This window comes from Gopherus flavomarginatus, chromosome 19 (assembly GCF_025201925.1).
Source record: "Gopherus flavomarginatus isolate rGopFla2 chromosome 19, rGopFla2.mat.asm, whole genome shotgun sequence".
Classification (NCBI taxonomy): Eukaryota; Metazoa; Chordata; order Testudines; family Testudinidae; genus Gopherus; species Gopherus flavomarginatus.
Genome location: NC_066635.1, coordinates 24451642 through 24471099, shown reverse-complemented (window position 1 = coordinate 24471099; position 19458 = coordinate 24451642). Strand labels below are relative to the sequence as shown.

The 19458-nt window shown below is 49.4% G+C and overlaps 2 protein-coding genes across 2 annotated transcripts; one reads left to right on the top strand and one right to left on the bottom strand.

Annotated features, from left to right (window-relative positions):
- Positions 1-424: 424 nt before the first annotated feature.
- On the bottom strand, positions 425-8671 carry POLDIP2 (DNA polymerase delta interacting protein 2). Its single transcript, XM_050929081.1, has 11 exons — positions 8496-8671; positions 8327-8408; positions 7824-7921; positions 6854-6950; positions 6120-6195; positions 5308-5415; positions 4892-5028; positions 3879-3905; positions 3551-3676; positions 2468-2547; positions 425-890 (listed from the first exon to the last, which is right to left on the bottom strand). Exons 1-11 carry the CDS (start codon positions 8654-8656, stop codon positions 776-778), a joined length of 1107 nt encoding a protein of 368 aa, XP_050785038.1. The 5' UTR covers positions 8657-8671; the 3' UTR covers positions 425-775.
- Positions 8672-8872: 201 nt separating this feature from the next.
- TMEM199 (transmembrane protein 199) lies at positions 8873-16438 on the top strand. The gene is made up of 6 exons (XM_050929088.1): positions 8873-9077; positions 10735-10808; positions 10971-11060; positions 11625-11667; positions 12319-12431; positions 12615-16438. The coding sequence occupies exons 1-6, from the start codon at positions 8888-8890 to the stop codon at positions 12708-12710; spliced, it is 606 nt and encodes a 201-aa protein (XP_050785045.1). The 5' UTR covers positions 8873-8887; the 3' UTR covers positions 12711-16438.
- Positions 16439-19458: the final 3020 nt, after the last annotated feature.

Here is a 19458-nt window from a genome sequence, read left to right as displayed (position 1 = left end):
AAGTGTGTGGCCTGCAGAGGAGGAGGGGCGCCTTCCTAGTGACCTTTAACTCGGCTGTGCTGACCACAATGACTGCTGCTGCCTTCTCAGAGCACAACGTGCTCTGCGCGGGCCCACACTCAATGCTGTTCACTCTTTGCACCCATTTGGTTAGAGCAGGGGCTTGGCAGCAATTCAGGGCACAGTCTGGCAAGCAGCACCGCGCCAAATGGTACACTCCACACACTGGCTACCAGGCTTCTCCAGCAGCATTTCTTAAACCCAGTAAAGCGTTTGCATTCCAGGGCTGGCAGCGCCTTACTGACATGGCACAGCCAGCTCACACCTCGGGCACAGATGTTTGGGCTGATGGAGCTTGGCACAGCCTGGGGCAAGCTGGCCGTGAGACCAACGCCTTGGCGCACAAAGGAAGATAGGCTTCAACTACAGGGGCCAGTTTATTAAAGAGAAACCTCACATCCCAGAGAATTCAAACACATTTGGAAAGGGCCCAGCCCTGCTGAGTGGGCCCATCTTCACAGCAGCACAGTTCTAACCCCCCCGAGCTCGGGCACCTGCCAGTGCCAGGGGGAAGAAAGGATCCACTAATACAGCTTATGATGCTTACAAGCAGCCTGAAAGAGCCAGTGTTAACGTTCAAAAACTCCCCTTTAGCAATGGTTAAAACAAAATGGTTTAAAATATTGAAAAGTTCCATCTCCCTGGCTGCAGCAGGGTGGGAAGCAGAGGTCTGCACTGCACGACTGTTCTCCTGAGGTACTGTGCTTAGACTGCTCTACCAGTGAAGGCCAGAGGGAGGCGTCTTCTCATCTTTGTTGCTTTCCAATGAGAAGGGTGGGATTCGGACATCAAAGTGGGAGCCATCAGGCCTCTCAAACCGAAAAGTACCCCTACAAAACAAAGTCAGAGACTAAACTGAGACCACTGCATCACCACGTCCCGCACAGTACAGCAATGGAACGGCAACTCCTGGGGGAGGCATCAACCCTTCTGCACTCTGCCGCTGCTGGTGGGAGGATCCTGCAAAGGCAGGCCCTGGCAGGAAAGCATCACCGGCCATGTGACTCACTTATGGCAGGGCGGTTAACCCAACACAGAGCAGGCCATGTTGTAGTACAAGGCACCCCATGGGGAGGAAAAGACGCCTAAGGCCACCCCCAGATAGCTCGGACAATGCTCTCCTCAGTCCAGGCCAGAGACAGGCTAAGTTAGGCCATCTGAGTTTAGTTTGCAAATAGGTCAAATTCACATTCTTGTTTACCAGCAGAAGCCCCAATGGCTCAGCAACCTGGGATCAGTCCTTAAAGGCCCATCACACGCAGTTTGGAAGCTGAAGTTTCTGCTTCACAATTTCAAAGGGGAAGATTAAGCACTGAACACACATTTCCATACACAGGTAAGACAAGTCAACTCCCCAGCAGGTCTCCCACTGCCTCAGGAAAGCAAACTGCCTTGGGTGATGCAGGATGTGAGCTAACAGGGAGGGGTCTTGATAGATAAAATAATAGCTCGGAGTCAGATTCTTCATCACCTGAGAAGACCATCTACTAGAAAGGAAGTGATGTGGCTCGGTGATTTGGGGATTCCAGCCCCTTCTTCCCCCCACTACTGGAATGGCTTCCTAGCTCTGGCGCCTGGCTTTCCTTTCAGACTTTGGGGAGGGAGAACACTACAACAAGCTGCATTCTACTCCCAGGGGACCTTTCATTCAACTAGTCAGGAACACCCAACCAGGCAAGGCGAAAGCCTGAGTTAGCAAGAGCTCAGCCTGAAGGGGCAGATCTGCTGTAGTAATTCCAGCTCAGATATAAGTGTCTGCAAAGCAGCCCCCAGCTTCTGAGAAAGGTACACGCAAAGGTGGGGGCGAGAGGTGTCATGTGACACCTCTCCTGATAGGGCCTGAGCATCCACATCACAATGTGCACAGTTAGGGATTTAATGAACGAGTGGTTAGTTTTCAATGCTGCTGAAGTACATGGGACTGCGTAAGCCAGGAACAATCCCAAGCATCAGGCCTTTGGACACTGAATTTCAGACTCACTCTGGGAGAAAGTGACTGCACTTCACTAGCATTTCCTCCAATGCGTTCTGCTAAAGGAAGGCCCCAGGGCACAAGAGCCAATACAACTCTGCCTCTGGGACTCAAGAGGGAACATGCTGGGGAGCTGAGCATATAAGCAGATAATTTGGAAAGGGCCCAGCTCCGTCACAAGGGAGAAACTGGAGGAAAAGGAGGAACCAGCTTGGAGGCTCTGCCAGGGCTTGTGGACAGCAGGGGTTCCTGGAACTATCACTGCAGCCTGGTTTATGCAAACGCGCAGCCACCTTTAGTTGCCTCGTCCACACCCACCAGCAGATGAGTCCTGTCAGAACCCCAGACTCTAAGCTCTCTGGGACACAGACTGTCTCAGGGGTCCTAATCTCCAACTGAGGACTCTGCACTACCGCAACAGTGAATGTTTCTTACCACATGTGACCACTGGATGCCTGCAGGGAGACATGGCTGCTGTATTGAAATGCTGGCTGCTCTTTGGATAAGACTGGCTCCTGAGGACACAAAGAGACCCTGCTGTATCAGTCAGCTCCCCTTAGATTTCTCCACAGCCAGCCATTGGCAGATTTGCTTTGCAACAAAATCAGCAGAGCTCCTCAGGCTTCAAAATGCTGCTCAGCAATTGTTCCTCCTCTTGCATCACCACCCCCATAATAAAGGCCACACCCAATAAGTAGCACCAGCATGACACTGTATTTCAGTTCCCCCCATAGTCAGATGATTGGGGGACTGAGTGAACTAGAACCCTCTGCTGATGAGACTTGCACTTTCTGCTGGGCTCCTTCCTGGGGTAATTCTGCAGGACTGCATGCCTGCATAAAGCCTCACCCCCGGGCAGGCAGAAAACAGCAGGGAACCAAAAGGAGGGCGTGCGGGAGAGGGGGAATGACCATTGGTGCAGTGTAGGGGGGAACTGCCCCCAAACAGGCGAGCACATGGGGTTACGTGCCCCTGTCCCCACCATTTCTGCAAGCGCAGAGCTGCCTAGCTGAAGGGGGCTGCAGCTCTGCTGACTCTGCAGCTGAATGCTGCCTCCTGGGTCTTAGTGCCAGTGGAGCTCCCGTCCTGTGCAACCCACGGTAGGGCTGGGCAAGGCACAGCGGGGAAATGAGGGATGGGATGGAGGGTAAGGAGAAGAGGTAGAGAGGAAGGAAGGGAGGGGTGGAATAGGGCGGGGGAAGGGGATTGTGGGAGTAAGGCATAGATGCTGGAACTAGCAGTGGAGGCTTCAGGGTGCTCCCCACTGCCATGCTGGAGCCACATTTATTTATTGACAAATAAAATTTTCAGAAGTTTAAAATATTGTGCACAGAATTTTTTGGTGCAGAATCCCCTCAGGAGTTACAGAATCTGCAAGGAACTGTGCACATGACTTTCACAGCACACACTTACTGCAGTCACTAGAAGTGCCCATTAAGCCGCATAATGATAAATCAACCCAGGGTGAGTGCCCCAAATGGAGGCTATGTCTGAGGACAGATACCAGGCAATACTTACCCTTCCCACAACTCCTCGGCCCCGGACAGTTTCCAGGGTGCCAGACAAACTAAATATCCTCCAATGCCGTTCTCGCAGTTGTACCACCTCATTGTCAAGGTTCTCCAAGCGGATACAGTAACGCCACTAGAGAGGCAAGAGACAAAGTAGTCAGGAGCTGGAGCCAGCCGCCAATAGGCCAGGTATCACGTCTATTTGCTGATGCCACCCTCCCTCAGAGCCCATCGTGATAAATCTGTCCATAGCCATGGTGGGGCTTCCAGCACCTCAGAGCAAAGAAAGGCCCTCCTCCTCCTCAGGCTGTTTTACAGGAGCACAAGGCACTTACCCAATAAACATGGGAATTCTGGGCTTCCTGTCAAGAGAAAGAAACTAGTTTAATAGCTGCCCTTCAGCTCAGCGCCAATGCCCCTTCAGTGATCAGCACAAGCATGCAGCACACTGACAGGGCAGCACAGACTGAGACACTCTCCAAATTCACTCATGAGTTAGTCTCTCATTCCCAGGGTAGCACTGGCCTGAGCAGCATGTAACTGTGACAGAAGAGCTCCAGGGATCCACCAGTGACTGGAGAACTGACCAATCATGGGTACCCTTGTTAATTATACCTCCAGTGCTGTTCCAGGAGCCCAACTCCACGTGCTGTTGCTCAGCAGACGGGATACATACCAGTTCGGCTCTCCAGCAGCTTAGCTTCCATCAGGGCCTGCCCGTGTTGTGGTCCAAGGCTGCCTTACAATCCTACTGGTCCTAGAGGCACTGTTTATTTTGAAACTGACCTGGATGTGTAAATCCCCAGCTCTCCACCCCAGGAGACAGCTGGCTAATACATAGGCTGAACCACGAGGTGGGAAGCACAGGATGTCAGCTGAATCCAGAAAGCTTTCATCAAGGAACTCCTCTCAGCCCCAAGGAGAAGGCAAAGCAGTGAGTGCCAAACCCCGGGGGGTGGTGGGGGACTGTAAGTGTAACTCCCTGCAGTCCAGATTGTGCTGGTGCCATTTTACATCCAACACTAGCAGCAGGGAGTGTTAATGATCCAGGCATTGTGAAAATTCTCACCTGCCCTTTAGTAGCACCTCTCCCACAGAGCAGCCCAAGGCCTTCCACAGAACTCAGCTAACAACTAGCAGGGGCTGAGATTCTGTCCCATGTTTCCATGTTCACAACCACTGAGGATAATGATACGTGAGGATGCAAGTAGAACAAGAAGCCAGGTCACAGGACGAAAGCGAGATGCTGCAGCAGGACTCGGCACTATCTGCACTGGCCCACAGAAAGGACGGGGATGGGGTGGGGAGAGTAACAATGGTGGCCATGCTAGGTAAGACCCAGACCTACCCTCATGCCCATGTAGAAGGGGATGACGGTGACTCGGATATTCTCGGTGGTTTCTCGGTGCACGTCAGACAGCTCTAACCAGGGATGATTCTTCTCCTGCCACGCACACAGCGTGTCCCTTGCTACAAAAGGCGGAACTGCAGGGAGTGGAAAGATGACAGTTTATGCAAGTGGCTATAGATAAGCTACTGAACTCCCGCCTCTCAGACAGAGCAGCAGCATTTACATGGTTACAGAGGTCTGTCTCAGGATGCCTCTGCTAGAACAAAGCCTCTCACTCACCCCAGCATGAGTAATGCACTGCATCTAAGACAACGAGCTGCAGATGCCTGTCTTTCCTTATGAAGGTGCCTTATAGGAGCACACAGCTCTGTAGAGGCTCTCTCTAGAGCAAGGCTCGAGGGGCATGCAGTTACCTTTCGTCTGGTCGTACATAAGAAACCTCTCAAAGAGCTCGTGCTGGATTGGCACCTGGTCGGTGGAGCTGTAGGGAAGGATGTCTTCATGGCTTACATAGTCTAGACCTAGAGAAGAAGCCCACATCAGCCATTAACTGCCATCAGCAAAGGGAGATTCATAGGAGGCATCTTAGCAGGGCAAGACATTACACTAATGAGCAGGAAAGAAAGGGCCTGGCAGAGGAAATCTAAACCAGCAAAACTGTCCTCAACCTACAGGACACTCCCTGGCAATAATTCTTCACGTCTCGCTTTACCATCTTCTTCAAAATGGATAGATACTTCTCCGCACATAAAGCCAATTCTCTTCTTGAGCCACTAGTGGCTGCAGAAGTGATTAGACTACCACACAAGGACTTCAGATAGGGAACACAACAGGAGAAACACATCCAGCAGCCCTAGAAATAAAGGAGGTGAAAGGAATGCAGGTGTAGGATCTGAGTAGATCTACTGCTAAGTAGAGAGAGTGGGGTTTGGGGTCAACAGCTCAAAGTACCTGAGCAACAGTCAAGACTCCCTCACTTGCCTAGCCACTGACTCCAGCTGAATACACCTCTTCACAGTGCTGTGCATGTCAGTCACTCAACTGTTCTCCAAGAGGCCTACAAACTGCACCTAGGCCAAGGCATGGGGGGCAGATCACCAGGGGTAGTTCTGTGTACTGCTGTTACTAGCCGACACTAGCGATGATACCGCTCACGCTCCTCCTATAGCCCGATCTCATGAGAATCTGCACTCTCCAGAAAGAGTACGAGCAGCTATTTATTCACCTGGTATGGCATAGAGAGCTCGACTGTCATCATGATTCGCCAGGAACGTCACTGCTTCCGTCTGTGACCTCTGAGACTGAAAATAAGGGGGATTTAGCGCTTCGCATGGAAATACTGTGGGCCAACAGCAGTTTTATTCTTCTTCCCTCAAGGTTGTACATTTATTTCATTTAACCAGTTCAGCTCAGAACAAACATTTCTCTTGTTTTAATCTCCTAGAGAAAAATCACAATTCAAACACTAACTGAAAAGAAGATTTTGTTGTTCCTATTGCCTTTACCTAACCTGTCAAGCATCAGAGGGGTAGCCGTGTTTGTTGCTTTTTACAGGTCCAGACTAATAGTTCTGTGGCACCTTATAGACTAACAGATGTATTGGAGCATAAGCTTTCGTGGGTGAATACCCACTTCTTCAGACGCACCCACAAAAGCTCATGCTCCAATACGTCTGTTAGTCTGTAAGGTGCCACAGGACTCTGTCGCTTTTAACCTAGGCAGAAGAAATTTGACCTACTCAAAAGAGTAATGGTTAAACATTTCTGATGATCTTTCTTAGCAGAATGATGACCTGGTAAAACAGAACCAGTCAGTCACTCCTGTTCCAAACATCCCACCATAGAGGAACAACATTAACAGCGTCCTCCCAGCCTTTCATTACAGCTGCTGTCTGCATCTAAGGAATTAACAGAACAGGGGGATTTTTGGGTGTCAAGAACAAGGTTATCAGACACTTACTATATGTGGGCAATCCCGAGCATCTATTAGCACCTGATAGTAGGTGTGAGTTTTGCCTTTGACTTCTTTTGATCCATGCCCTGCTGCACTCTCACTCCTAAACAGAAAGACAAATTCTGAGCACAAGAGGTCCCTTCACTAGCCTACACCCTACGGATGTGATTACACCCGCCAGCAGCAAGTGATACATAGAGCAGGAATACGTTTTGTCATACATCAGGTTGCATCTCTGATATTGTGGATAAAGTACAAACAGTTGCTACCAGCAATAAGTTCATTCTTAAAAGACAAGGGGGTTCTGAACACACTGCAGGATCTCCAGTCACTCCATTTCAGTCAATGTGAGATTCACACCACACATGATGTATTGCTGTATGTGTGGGAGATGCCAAAAAGATATCCATGTCAGTGGCATGATGCCCCCATTTACAGAGACTGAGAAGTGTCTCGCTAGTCAGCCAGGCTTCCTATCTGGGTTAACACTTTCACTCTGCCCTTATTTTCAGTGTGTTCGTTCCTCAGTCCTATCCATGTCCCACAAGACTCCCTTGTGGGGTTCATCAGCTGCATGGAGTGGAAGGTGAAAGACAAGGAGGCTCCATCTCTGAGAAGGCTGAACTGAACCTAGCTTGCCAAGACTGGAGCCAAAGCCGACCAGTTCAAATCACTACGGACTTATACAGCAACCTACACCTAAATCCACAGGAATTTATTTCATTAACATGCAATTCCACCTCCCACTTGTTTTCTAAAGCACCATTCCTGAAAACCTTCCTCCCACCTTTTAACTTGGTCTAAACTAATACCAAAATAGTTTCTCTTATGAGCTAATCTCTCCCAGTTTGGTGCCCACGCACAAGTCACCTGAGGTTCTGCCTCACTTTTTCCTAAAACCTCAGTGACTCTGACCAGGAAGAAAAGTAAAAGGCTTAAACAGCATAGGAGCAAATGCACAAATGTAAATCCTTACTTTTCTGGAACAGGAGAAGCAACATCCCGATCATACAACCTGGCTTGCCAGGGAAACAGGACTATTCCTCGGTAGCCAAATACACTGTGAAGAAACAGCTGAAAAGGGGAATCATAAACTTCTGTCCTGTGCAAATCACAGCCAAGAGATTAAAACGCATAATAAAAAAAGGTAACAACCTCACACTTGTAAAGCAGCAGCACTTTATTTTTATTATGCAGGGAGAAATGGCAAGGGCTGGGCAGCACCGGAGCTGATGGGGCAGGGGAGAAGAAAGAATCAAGCCATGCTCCAATTTCTGGATCCGCTGACAGGGAGGAGGAGGGAGGAGAGCGATCTGGCCACAGGCCGTGCAGCTTGACAAGGGAAGAGGCCGGCGAGGTCCGGGCCGGGGCGGACAGGGCACAGACCGGGGAGGCTCAGCACAGCGCGAGCAGGTTCCTGCCGCCGGAAGGGGCGATGCCGGGGAGGGGCCGTTCCACCGGCCGCCCCGGGGCACCTACCTGGCCCGTCTCGTACTTGCCCTGCGGCTTCGGCGCCTCGAACACTCCCACCGTCTCCAGCACTTTGCCCTCAGCCCGGTTCCTGCGGGGGAAAGCGCACAGCGAGCTCAGGCCAGGCGGGCTCGGGCCCCGCGCCCCGCCGCCCTCCCGCCCGCCGACCCCGCCTCACCGGGACGAGAGGTGGCGGCGCGCGGGCAGCTGCCAGGCCCCGGGGCCCCCCGCGCACAGCGCCCGGAGGCCGCGGCTCGGGGCCTCCCTGAGGGGCAGGGCCCGGACCCGGCACCTGCTCAGAGCCGCCGCCAGGTAGCGCCGCGCCGCGCAGCCCGACATCCCGCCCGCCCCCGAGGCCGGCCGAGCCGGGGACAACGGCAGGGCCTAGCTCTGACACCACCAGCGGCCCACAATGCACCGCGCGGCCGCAACCCCCGCCTTCCCGGCGCCCTTTGCGCGCGCGGCGCGGGGGCGGGGCTACTGCCCGGAGAAGCGCGCACTCTATGGTTGATCGCAGAGGCCTTGGTAACGGGCCTGTGATCATGTGACCCCCCCTCCGTCCTGTCCAAGATGGCGTCCTCCATAGTGGCGGGGGAGCGGCTGGTGCGGGCGGCGGCCTCCGCCAGCGGGGAGCTCGGGCGGCTTCCCCGCGAGCTGCGTGCGGAGCTGGAGGCCGCTCTGGGGGCCCAGGCCGCCGGGCGCGGCCCCCTCGTCCCCTTCAGCCTGCTCCGGAAGCTGCAGGGCGCCCTGCGCCGGGCAGGTGAGAGAGGCGCCGGCCGGAGCCGTGGCCCGAGGCCGAGCGTCCGCCGGGCTCATTTCCGGCCCCTGCAGCGGGGGGCACGAGGGGGACTCTTACTTCCCCAGAGATCTCCCAGGGGCCCCGTTACTGTCAGCGAAACCAAAAGCTGCACATGAAGTTACTCACCGCCAAGCGGCGGAGCAGCAGCCGGCCGGTAGCTTCACCCGTCACATCAATGATCAATCCACACAACATACTGGTAGCGCAGCCAAGTTCGCTTTTGCAAACTCTTAAAATCTAAGATTTTCTAGGGGGTTAAAAAGCTGCTGGAATCCTGGAAGGCTGTGTGCTTTTTAAATAACATCCAGGGTCCCCAAAATACCTACTCCGCGCCCCCCCCCCCAGTAATGGGACCCTAAAACTGACTTCCATCTCCTGCGAGTGCCTCTGCCTTGGCTGAAATCCTTCTCCTGGTTCCCGTTACCTCTGTTATTCCTTGCTTCTCTGTGGTCTCCCCAAGTCCCATCTCTCCAGCAAAATGCTGCTGCTCTCTTTCTTACATGTACAGAGAAGCATGGCCACATTGTACTATCTTCAGACTGCACCCTGTTACCTCAGGCAACTTGGAACTGGAGCCTTCCATTCTTGTCTATAAAAACCTCCATGGATTTTGAGTCACCTGTCCTAAGGGGCTCCCCCCTCTCGTCTCGAACCATCGACCTCTGCCCCTTCAGACAATGTGGCCAGCACTGGTGCTGACTTCTCTCCAACTCCTGCGTCCAGAGCCCCCTTTTTGTATCTCAGCCTCCTCATTATATTTATACCACTGACATGTTTTCTTCCCTGTTGCAGGAAGGATGGCTGTATAATTAAGATGCAGGATTTAGAATTTAAGGCACAAATTGGGCTTTTTTTCATGGCTCTGCCACTTTGGGAAAATCACTTAACGTCAATCCCTTAGTTTCCTCATCTGTAAAATGAGCATAATACTGACTTCACAGGGTATTTGGTGGCCTAAGTTATTTTTAAAGCGCACTGAAATCTTCAGCTGGCAGGTGTTAGACAAGTGCATAGTATTTATCTCTAACTCCTCTAAACTGTTTGGGGATCTATCTCGGATGATAGACTCTACAAAGCTTGTACTTTAAAGCAACAGTTAATTTTATCCACAAGAAGTGCTCTCTCAGAATTGGCTGAATGAAAACTACTGTGAAGTGTAAAAATTCAAATTAAACAGTCAAAATAAAACACCTCACTTTACAATATTTCCTTGCTCACTTTGTTAACATCATCATTGCTCAAACTGATCTCAAATCTAATTTGAAATCTAATTATAATGCTACTTGTCTTTCATTTATCCTGGAACTGTGAACCTAGGCTGGCTAGTTTCACTCTAGTATTCTTGCACTAAGCGGATGCTGTTACCTGGAATGATCAGGATTTTTATATTGTTCTTGACAACCTATTTAACTTAATGAAAACAATTTTGTTAAATAGTTGTTTTTAAACTGTTTCTCTCTCACACACACACTCTCTCTCTCTCTCTCTCTGAGACATTTCCCTGTTGCATCCTTGATGTGACCAGCTAGAGATCCAGAGAATGACCTGGATGTTACATGTCACTGCTTTGCCTACATTTCTGAACAGAAAGGATTTAGAGGAACTCCTTGTTTTGTAGGTTCTCCTGTGTATCTCCATGAGCTACTGGAAGGCAGCGAGATTTATCTCCCTGAAGTGGAGAAACCTCCAAGGGTATGTAACAGGCATGGGATAAATGCTAGTTACAGCTATTGTTAGAACACTGTTTCCATCTCTTAGCTAGGGAAACTAAAACTAGATGTTTTTCATGTACAGAATAAATGAATGGCACCTCAGCTCTCATTGCAGTTTCTCTTATTTATTAATTGTCTTTAGAACCCCGAGCTGGTGGCCCGTCTGGAGAAGATAAAGGCTAAGCTAGCGAATGAGGAATACAAGCGGATAACAAGAAACATCAACTGCCAGGTCTGAAGAAGGGCAGGGAAGATACAAGATCAGAATAAATCTGGACAGTCTGTTCTCCACCCATTATAAAAGATTACCGTACCCTATGGAACCACCATAACTGTTAAAGTCATAAGTGACTCAGCACAGGTCTTTGGTGGCAATACCCAGAGATGAATTTGGGGTCCTGGCCTCTTTGGTTTGGAAGCTCAGAGGCAAAAGCAACTCAGTTCTGTGTGGAGAGCATCTCATATTGCTTTCCCATGACCCCGACTGGCCTATCCAAGAGTATCACTGTTGAGCTCCAGAGTCCGTCACTGGCAGTGAGGATTGGTGCAGCACGAGGCCTTTGAAGGGAGAAATAGAGACGTGCTGGAAGCCTTCCACCTCAAACAGGGCTGCCAAATCTGTATTGTAAACAAGGGAACCTGAGCCATCAGGGTGGTACCCACAAGCCTGTTGATCAAATATAGTTCTAGTCTCAATGGGGCAGCAGTGCAGGAGGCTCTACTGGAATAGTCTCCACTATGGAATTGACACCTGGGGTGGAATAAGGTTTTTATAACCCTGTTCTTCTCCTCTCAGGAACTGAACCGGTACGGGACTCTGGCTGACTTGGGAAAGCAAGGTGAGTTCTTTCAACACAGGAGGAAACAGGCAGTATATGCCCAGCAGGCAGAAAGCCAATTGTGAGAATTAAATTAATTGCCATCTACTCATCCTCAAAGACAGCAGTCCCACCTCTCTCTGACTAGCAGGCTGTGTTTCACTAGATGGGTTTAATTTGAAATAAGGGACGGTCCGTATTTATACATTAAATAACTACAGGGGATGATTATATGGGTGTCAGAGTTTGAAGGACTTTGAAAAGCCTCAGGGTTGGGAGTTTGGATCAGAAGGGGAGACCATGGTGCCTAAAGGAGAGATCTGCCAGCTCTGACCTAGATAGCCTGACCAGTGAAACGTTGTTTCCAGCTTGCTTCTCTCTGGCTCATGCTGTCCCCCTGCTGCAGTTTGCGGGCCCAGCAATGCAGGCAGAGGTGAATTTGTTAGTGTTTTAAATCAAAATTGCTTCTTCAAAAGAGGCACGTTTTGTCAAAAGGTACAGTGTGTGTTTATTCTTGAGTATTTTTCTATCTGAACAATGGGGAAGGGACTGGCAGATTCAGGCACAGGTATTATAGCTTACCCCAAGCCCTTACGTTGCATGCTCATGACAAGCCGCTTTTATCTGCAAATGCTTTTGCTGACATCTCTCCTCCCTCCTTTCCATCCCCAGTTAGGTCCATGAAAGCTGTGGTCATCACCATATTCAACTTCATTGTCACAGTGGTGGCTGCATTTGCCTGCACATACCTGGGCAGCCAGTACATCTTCACAGAAATGGCAGCGGTGAGTGTGAGCTGGGACAGCACGGTTTCCATGTTTGTTTTTTCCATCCTCAACCTCCTTTGGGATGTTCAGAGCACATTGGAAGGAACTGGCAGGAATGCCATCTCCACTGAGAACAGGAGGCTGATTGGAACGCTCCAGCAGCGTCATTTAAACCTCCCTTATTTCTTCTTGTCCCCCCAGCGTGTGCTGTCGGCTGTGATCGTGGCCTCAGTGGTGGGCTTGGCTGAACTGTACGTGATGGTGCGGACCATGGAAGGGGAGCTCGGACGATTGTAGTCAGGCGGCTTTCACTTAGACTGTGATCCTTGTGCTGGAGGTCGTTTCCTCCCCTGTGGGTTATTAATTTGTTCACAGGTACGTTTGGCTTTGGTCCATTGGGTCGCTGTGCGTACTGCAGTTTCCTCACACCATGTCCCTTATTCCTGCCACGTTTGAAATGAATCACCAGATGCACTGAATGGGGGCCTTGTGGCATGGAACAGAAGGGTCAGCAGCAGCGGGAGGTTTCAAATCCACGATTGCCACAGGGAGGAGTGGGAGGCTTATTGCTGCCTCATCTTCTAGCGCTGAAGTTGCTGTCCCTTGTTCAAAATAAATGGGTTCTGTGTGCATTAGAATGACCTTCCTCCTGCCCCAAGGCAGATTCCTAGGGCAGAGATGCTGTGTGTGAAATGCCTGCATTGTGTACCTGGGCAGCCTGTGTGGGTCTCTGCCCTCTTTATCGCAACCCCTACTCCATTGCTTCTACAGAAGCCATTACACTTGGTTTCTTTAATGCTCTTCACATTCCTGCATGGTGCATGAGCCAGGCTGCTTTAGGGTAGAGCACAGTTTGTACAGGGCATGAGCCCTGCCTGCTCTTGGCTGAAGCAGTGGGTGCCTGACCCAGGCCCTGTGCTCATGGCGGTGCATTTTCTCCCCCATGCAGACAGCTGCTCCCCAGGAGAATGAGGGCACCTAATCCCACGTTGTTCCTCCCATACTAGGAAATTTCCTAACTCAGAAGGTGTTGCAGCCAGTGCAGGGAATTCTTTATCTGTTAAGATGAGGTCTAACAGAAACTGACCGCAGATCTAAAAATTAACGCTAGCTTAGGTACAAGTGATTATGACTTAGGTGCAGTCTGAATAAAGTCTAGACCAGAAATATAGATACACGTGCTACTTTAATAAGGCCAATTTCACAAAGCCAAAAACAATTGGGCTAAATAAGCTGGAAGGGATGATTTAAGCAGAAAAGTGTAAATGATAATTGGGAAACATTTAAGAACACCTTACTAGACGCCCAGAAAGATGGAAGCAAGGAAGAAAGATGTACTAATTAAAAATGGACTTTGTTTAGAGGGGAAAGGAAGGCAGCTATACAAAAATAAATGTGTAACAAATGAAAGAAGGGGGGGAGTGGATAGGGACAAGTCACAAGTTGGAAACTGTAGAAAACATAAAAGGGAAGCAAATGGACACAAGGAGAAATCTATAGCCAGCAGACTTAAGGAGGAGTTTTAAAAATATATTAGGAACAAAAGCAATCATGATAATCGTATTGGTCCATTACTAGCTGGAAATGGTAGAATCATCACTCCTCAGAAAAGGCAGAAGTGTTCAATCAATATTTCTGTTCTGTATTTAGGGAAAGACATTATATACTCTCATCGTATGGTGATAACTCCAGTTCACTAGTTAGGCATTTTTAAATCAGCAGGTTCAGATAACTTGCAACCAAGATTTTTAAAGAGCTGGCCGAGGAGCTTCCCAGGCCACTAATGTTGGTTCTCAGTAAGTCCTGAAGCACTGGGGAAGTTCCAGAAGATTGGAAACAAGCTAATATTGTGCTAATTTTTTAAAAAGGCAAACAGAATGACCTGGGTCATTATAGGCCTGTCAGCCCGACACTGATCCCAGGGAAGATAATGGAGCCGGTACCGGATACAAGACTGGATTAATCAAGAATTAAAGGAAGATAATTAATGCAAATCATGATGGGTTTATGGCAAACAGATGCTGTCAAACTAACTAGTAATCTCATCAAAAAATATCTGGCTGATAAAAGTAATACTGGACTTGGACTTTCAGAAAACCTTTGACAAGGTCCCTCACCAAAGGCTCTTAAGCAGAGTGAGCTGTGATGGGACAAGAGGGAGGGTTCTCTCCTGGATCAGTAACTGGTTAAAAGAAAGGAAACAGAGTAGGAATAAATGGTTAGTTTTCACAATTGAAAAAGGTAAATCATGGGGTCCCCCAGAATTTACACTGGGACCAGGGCTTGTCAGCATATTTATAAGTGATCTGGAAAACTGGGTGAACAGTGAGGGGGAAACATTTGCAGATGACACTGAACTACTCACGATGGTTAAGTCCAAAGCAGACTGTGAAAAGTTACAAAGGGATCTTACTAAACTGGGTGACTGGAGAACAAAATGCAGATGAAATTCAATGTTGAAAATGCAGAGTAATGCACATTGGAAAAATTAGTCCCAACTATGCATATAAAATGATGAGGTTTAAGTTACCTATTACCACTTGGAGTTATTGTGGATAGTTCTCTGAAAACATCTTGTCAATGTGCAGAAGCGAACAAAAGAGCTAACAATGCTAGAAATCATTAGGAAAGGAATGGATTATCAAACAAAACATCACAATGCCACTATACAAGTCCATGGTACTCCCACACCTTAAGCAATGCATGCAGTTCTGGTTGCCCCCTCTCAAGATATATTAATTGGCAAAGGGACAGAGCAGGGCAACAAGAACGACTCGGGGTAAGGAACAACTTCCATATGAGGAAAGATTAAAAAGTCTAGGAATGTTCATGTTAGAAAAGAGGACTAATGAGGGGGAGGGACTATGATAGAGGTTTATAAAATCATGACTGGTGTAGAGAGAGTGAATATGGAAGTTTTATTTACCCCTTTACATAATACAAGAACCAGGATCACCCAATGAAATTAATAGGCAGCAGATTTAAAACAAACTAAAGGAAGTATTTCTTCACACAATGCACAGTCAACCTGTGGAACTCCTTGCCAAGGGATGTTGTGAAGGCCACAAGTATAAGAACTTGAGAAGTTCATGAAGGAGCTGTCTATCCATGGCCATTAGCCAAAATGGGCAGGGACACAACCCCCTAAACTGCCAGGTGTTGGGACTGGAGAGCAGGGGATGCCTCACTCAAAATTGTCCTCTTCTCCTTGCATCTGGCACTGGTCACTGTCAGACACAGGCTACTGGGCTAGATGGACCATGGGCCTGTCCTAGACTAAGGAATGTTGTTTCACCTATTTTCCTGCATCTCCAATGTGAATTGAGCCAAGTAAAACCTCAGAGGACAACAAAAAGTACATCTTCCTAAAAGATAAACAAAGCCATCAAGATAAAGGAGGGGGTGGGAAGAGATTAACAGTCATGACTGGTGGGCAGCCTGCACCCCCCCAAAAGCCTTCCTGGCTCCTGAAACAGAGATAATAGATTTTGGAAAATAGAAGCAGAAAAAAAAGCCATTTTGGCATCCATCACAGTGGGGACACAAGAGGCTGGAGCTCTCAATCTGAGAAAGGGGGTGTGGGGGAGTCAAGGCCCTGGCTCCCTGCAATTCACCATGACTCTCAGCCAGCCAGTAAAACAAGGTTTATTTAGACGACAGGAACACAGTCCAAGAACAGGTCTTGCCGGTACAGACAACAGGACCCCCTTAGTTAGGTCCATCTAGGGGCCCCAGGGAGGCCACAGCCCCGTTGGGAAGCCCAAGTCCCGTCGGGCGCCCCTCTCCATTTCCCCGCTAGCTCCAGACTATTCAAATAACGCATCAAAAACATTCCCACTTCATCACAGGGGGCTCCTTCAGTCAAGGGGCTTACAGTGTCTGGGAATGCACAATGGTGAGAAACCTACTTAAACAAAGATTGTAAATTGCTAACATTAAGTTTTAGTCATTAGAAAGCATGTTTTACTTGTAACCAACCTGTGTCTTTTATTCTTCTCTCTTAAACCTACCTTCTTCCTTAATAACTTCGTCCTTGTGTTATTACAAAGCCAGGCCAGTGCCGGCCATTGAAGTGAAGTGTGGCTCTTCAGCTGAACCACCAGGCTGGAGTGCACTTCGTCTCTTTGGAGGCAGCAAACTTAACTTCTGGGGGGGTCCAGCGAGACGGACCGGACACTGCAATGGAGATCGTTTGGGGGCAACTCAGAACATGAAGGGCTGTTGGTGTCACCCTGCAAGGAACGAACAGCTGGTGGAAGCCAAGAAGAGGCCACTGTGCTGTCGACATGCTGCTGGTGCCAGGGCTCTGAGTCAAGTCTTCACAGCACAGATGCACTCGGGGTTACGGGGAGGCAGAGACACAGCCCCTTACTGGTCTGGGTGAAACCTCAGAGTCACGGGGGGGGAGTGGTAAATAAAGAGGACAAATCACTGATTCAGAGTGATCTCGATCACTTGGTAAACTGGGCACAAGCCAACTGTGTGTTTGAATGAGGCTAAATGTAAATGTACACATGGGAACCAAGACTGTGAGCCATACTTACAGGCTGGGGAACTCGATCCCAAAAGCCGTGACTTGCGAAGGATTTGGAAGTTGTGGTACGGTGGATACTCGGCTGTATCCACTGTAATGCTGTGGCTAACGGAGCTAATGCGACCCTAGGATGTATAAACAAGGGAACCTTAAGTAAGAACAGAGAGATTAGTTTACCTCTGTATGGCACTGGTTTAACCACTGCTGGAAACCTGTGTGCAGTTCGGATGCCCACAACTCGAGAGGGATGTGGCTAAATTGGAGAGGGGTCAGGGAAGAGCCACAGGAATGATTAAAGGATTAGAAAACCTGCCTTAGAGTGATAGAGTGAAAGAGCTCAATCTAAGGAGATTAACAAAGAGAAGGTTAAGAGGTGACTTGAACACAGTCTGTGAGTATCTACATAGGGAACAAATATTTAATAATGGGCTCTTCAATCTAGCAGAGAAAGTTCTAACCCGAGCAATCGTTGGAAGGTGAAGTGAGACAAAACCGGACTGGAACTAAGGTGTACGTTTTTAATTGTGAGAGTAATTAACCATTGGAGCAACTTAGACTCAGACTTTAAGGCTAGAAGGGACCATCATGATCATCTGGTCTGACCTGCACATCGCAGGCCAGAGAACCTCACCCACCCATCCCTGTAACAGACCTCTGGCTGAGTTACTGACATCTTCAAATCATTATTTAGAGTTCAAGTTACAGAGAATCCACCATTTGCTCTAGTTCAAACCAGCAAGTGACCTGTGCCCCATGCTGCAGAGGAAGGTGAAATCCCCCCCCTTGCCCCCCAGGATCTCTGCTAACCAGACCTGGGTGAAAATTTCTTCCCACCCCCAAGTATGGCAAACAGTTAGACCCTGAGCATGTCAGCAAGACATCTGGGAAAGAATTCTCTATAGTAACCTGGAACCCTCCCCAGGTAGTGTCCCATCTCTTGCCATTGGGGATATTTGCTACTCGCACTCCTAGATGGGCCACATGCCATGGTAGGCAGTCCCATCACCATCCTTTCCATACATTTACCAAGCTCAGTCTTGAAGTCACTTAGGGTTTTTGCCCCCACTGCTCCCCTGGGGAGGCTGTTCCAGAACTTCACTCCTCTGCTGGTTAGAACCTTCATCTAATTTCAAGCCTAAATTTGTTGCTGGCCAGTTTATAGCCATGTGTTCCTGTGTCCACATTGGCACTTAACTTAGATAATGCCTCTCCCTCCATGGTATTTATCCCTCTGACGTACTTCTGGAGAGCAGTCATATCTCCCTCAGCCTTTGGTTGAGCTAAACAAGCCAAGTTCGAGTCTCCTTTCATAAGGCAGGTTTTCCATTCCTCAGATCATCCTAGGAGCCCTTCTCTGCACCTCTTCTGGTTTGAATTCATCCTTCTTAAACATGAGAGACCAGAACTGCACACACTGTTCCAGATGAGGTCTCACCGGTGCCCTGTATAATGGCAATAACCCTTCCCTGTCTCTACTGGAAATACCTTGCCTGACACATCCTAGGATGGCATTAGCCTTTTTCACAGCTGCATCACACTGATGGCTCAGTCATCCTGTGATCAATCAACATTCGCAGGCCTTGCACCACCTCCAAGGGGCATGCGGGAGTCTCCATCGCTGACAATCTTTAACTCAGACGTGGTGTTTTTCTAACAGCTCCACTCTAGGAATTATTTTGGGCAGTTCTCTGGCCTGTGCTCTCCGGGGGTCAGCTTTCATGATCACAATGGCCCCCCTGGCCTTGAAATCTCAGAGCTCCCACCACCTCTGGGGCTCTGTTCAACCCCACTTCCTGGCAGCGGAGGGGGGTAGTGCAGCATGCGCCACAGGGACAGAGACTAGCCTCTCCCTTGCTTTGTCATTCCATTCCGCCATCACAGTGGGGAGTGAGCTGAGCAACCTCAACCCCTGTAAGCAAGACCCATCCACGGTGAAAGGGCAAGCCTGTGGGCGTCTGCTGTGCCCAGCGATAGCAACAAACGCTGTCATTGTAAACGCTGGCTCTGGGGCGATGGTAACACTCCTTGGGCATCTCTCTGACTGGGATTGTGGGTGCTCCCGCTGCTTGGAGCCTCATCCAGTCCAGTCAATACAAATGAGCCCTGCTTGTGTAAAATACAAGGCATGTGTGACCTATTTCTGTAACTCCCAAGCCAGAGCAGAGTGACTGCAGCAGGTTGGTGGATCTCACAGGAGTTTGACTCCCTCTTACACTGGTCTAGGTAAGATTCACCCAGCTTCTCACGCCCTCTTTGCCTAAGTCCACCATACGTAGAACCTGGCTTCAGGATGAGACATCCTCCTGCTTCCATTTGTCCCACCACAGAGGTGTACTTACCTTGTTAGCATCGGATTCAGCCTCAGTGCCTCAGTTTCTCCATTGGTTGGGTGTTTTAGCTCTTCTGTGGAACCCAAATCTCCCCCTCCCAGGGTAATCCGAGACAAGCCACAAGGAGGGAAAACAAACTCCTTGAGCTACAGCTTCTTCTCGGGCTGGACGAACCACCCTG

Coding starts and splice junctions, on each gene's coding strand:
- POLDIP2 (XM_050929081.1), bottom strand. CDS start 8,656: ATGTCGGGCTGCGCGGCGCGGCGCTACCTGGCGGCGGCTCTGAGCAGG. Junction 2,548..3,550: donor GCCGAGGAGTTGTGGGAAGG/GTAAGTATTGCC, acceptor TTGTGTCCTCAG/GAGCCAGTCTTATCCAAAGA. Junction 891..2,467: donor GCATCCAGTGGTCACATGTG/GTAAGAAACATT, acceptor TTTGTTTTGTAG/GGGTACTTTTCGGTTTGAGA.
- TMEM199 (XM_050929088.1), top strand. CDS start 8,888: ATGGCGTCCTCCATAGTGGCGGGGGAGCGGCTGGTGCGGGCGGCGGCC. Junction 11,061..11,624: donor CAAGAAACATCAACTGCCAG/GTCTGAAGAAGG, acceptor TTCTCCTCTCAG/GAACTGAACCGGTACGGGAC. Junction 12,432..12,614: donor TCTTCACAGAAATGGCAGCG/GTGAGTGTGAGC, acceptor TTGTCCCCCCAG/CGTGTGCTGTCGGCTGTGAT.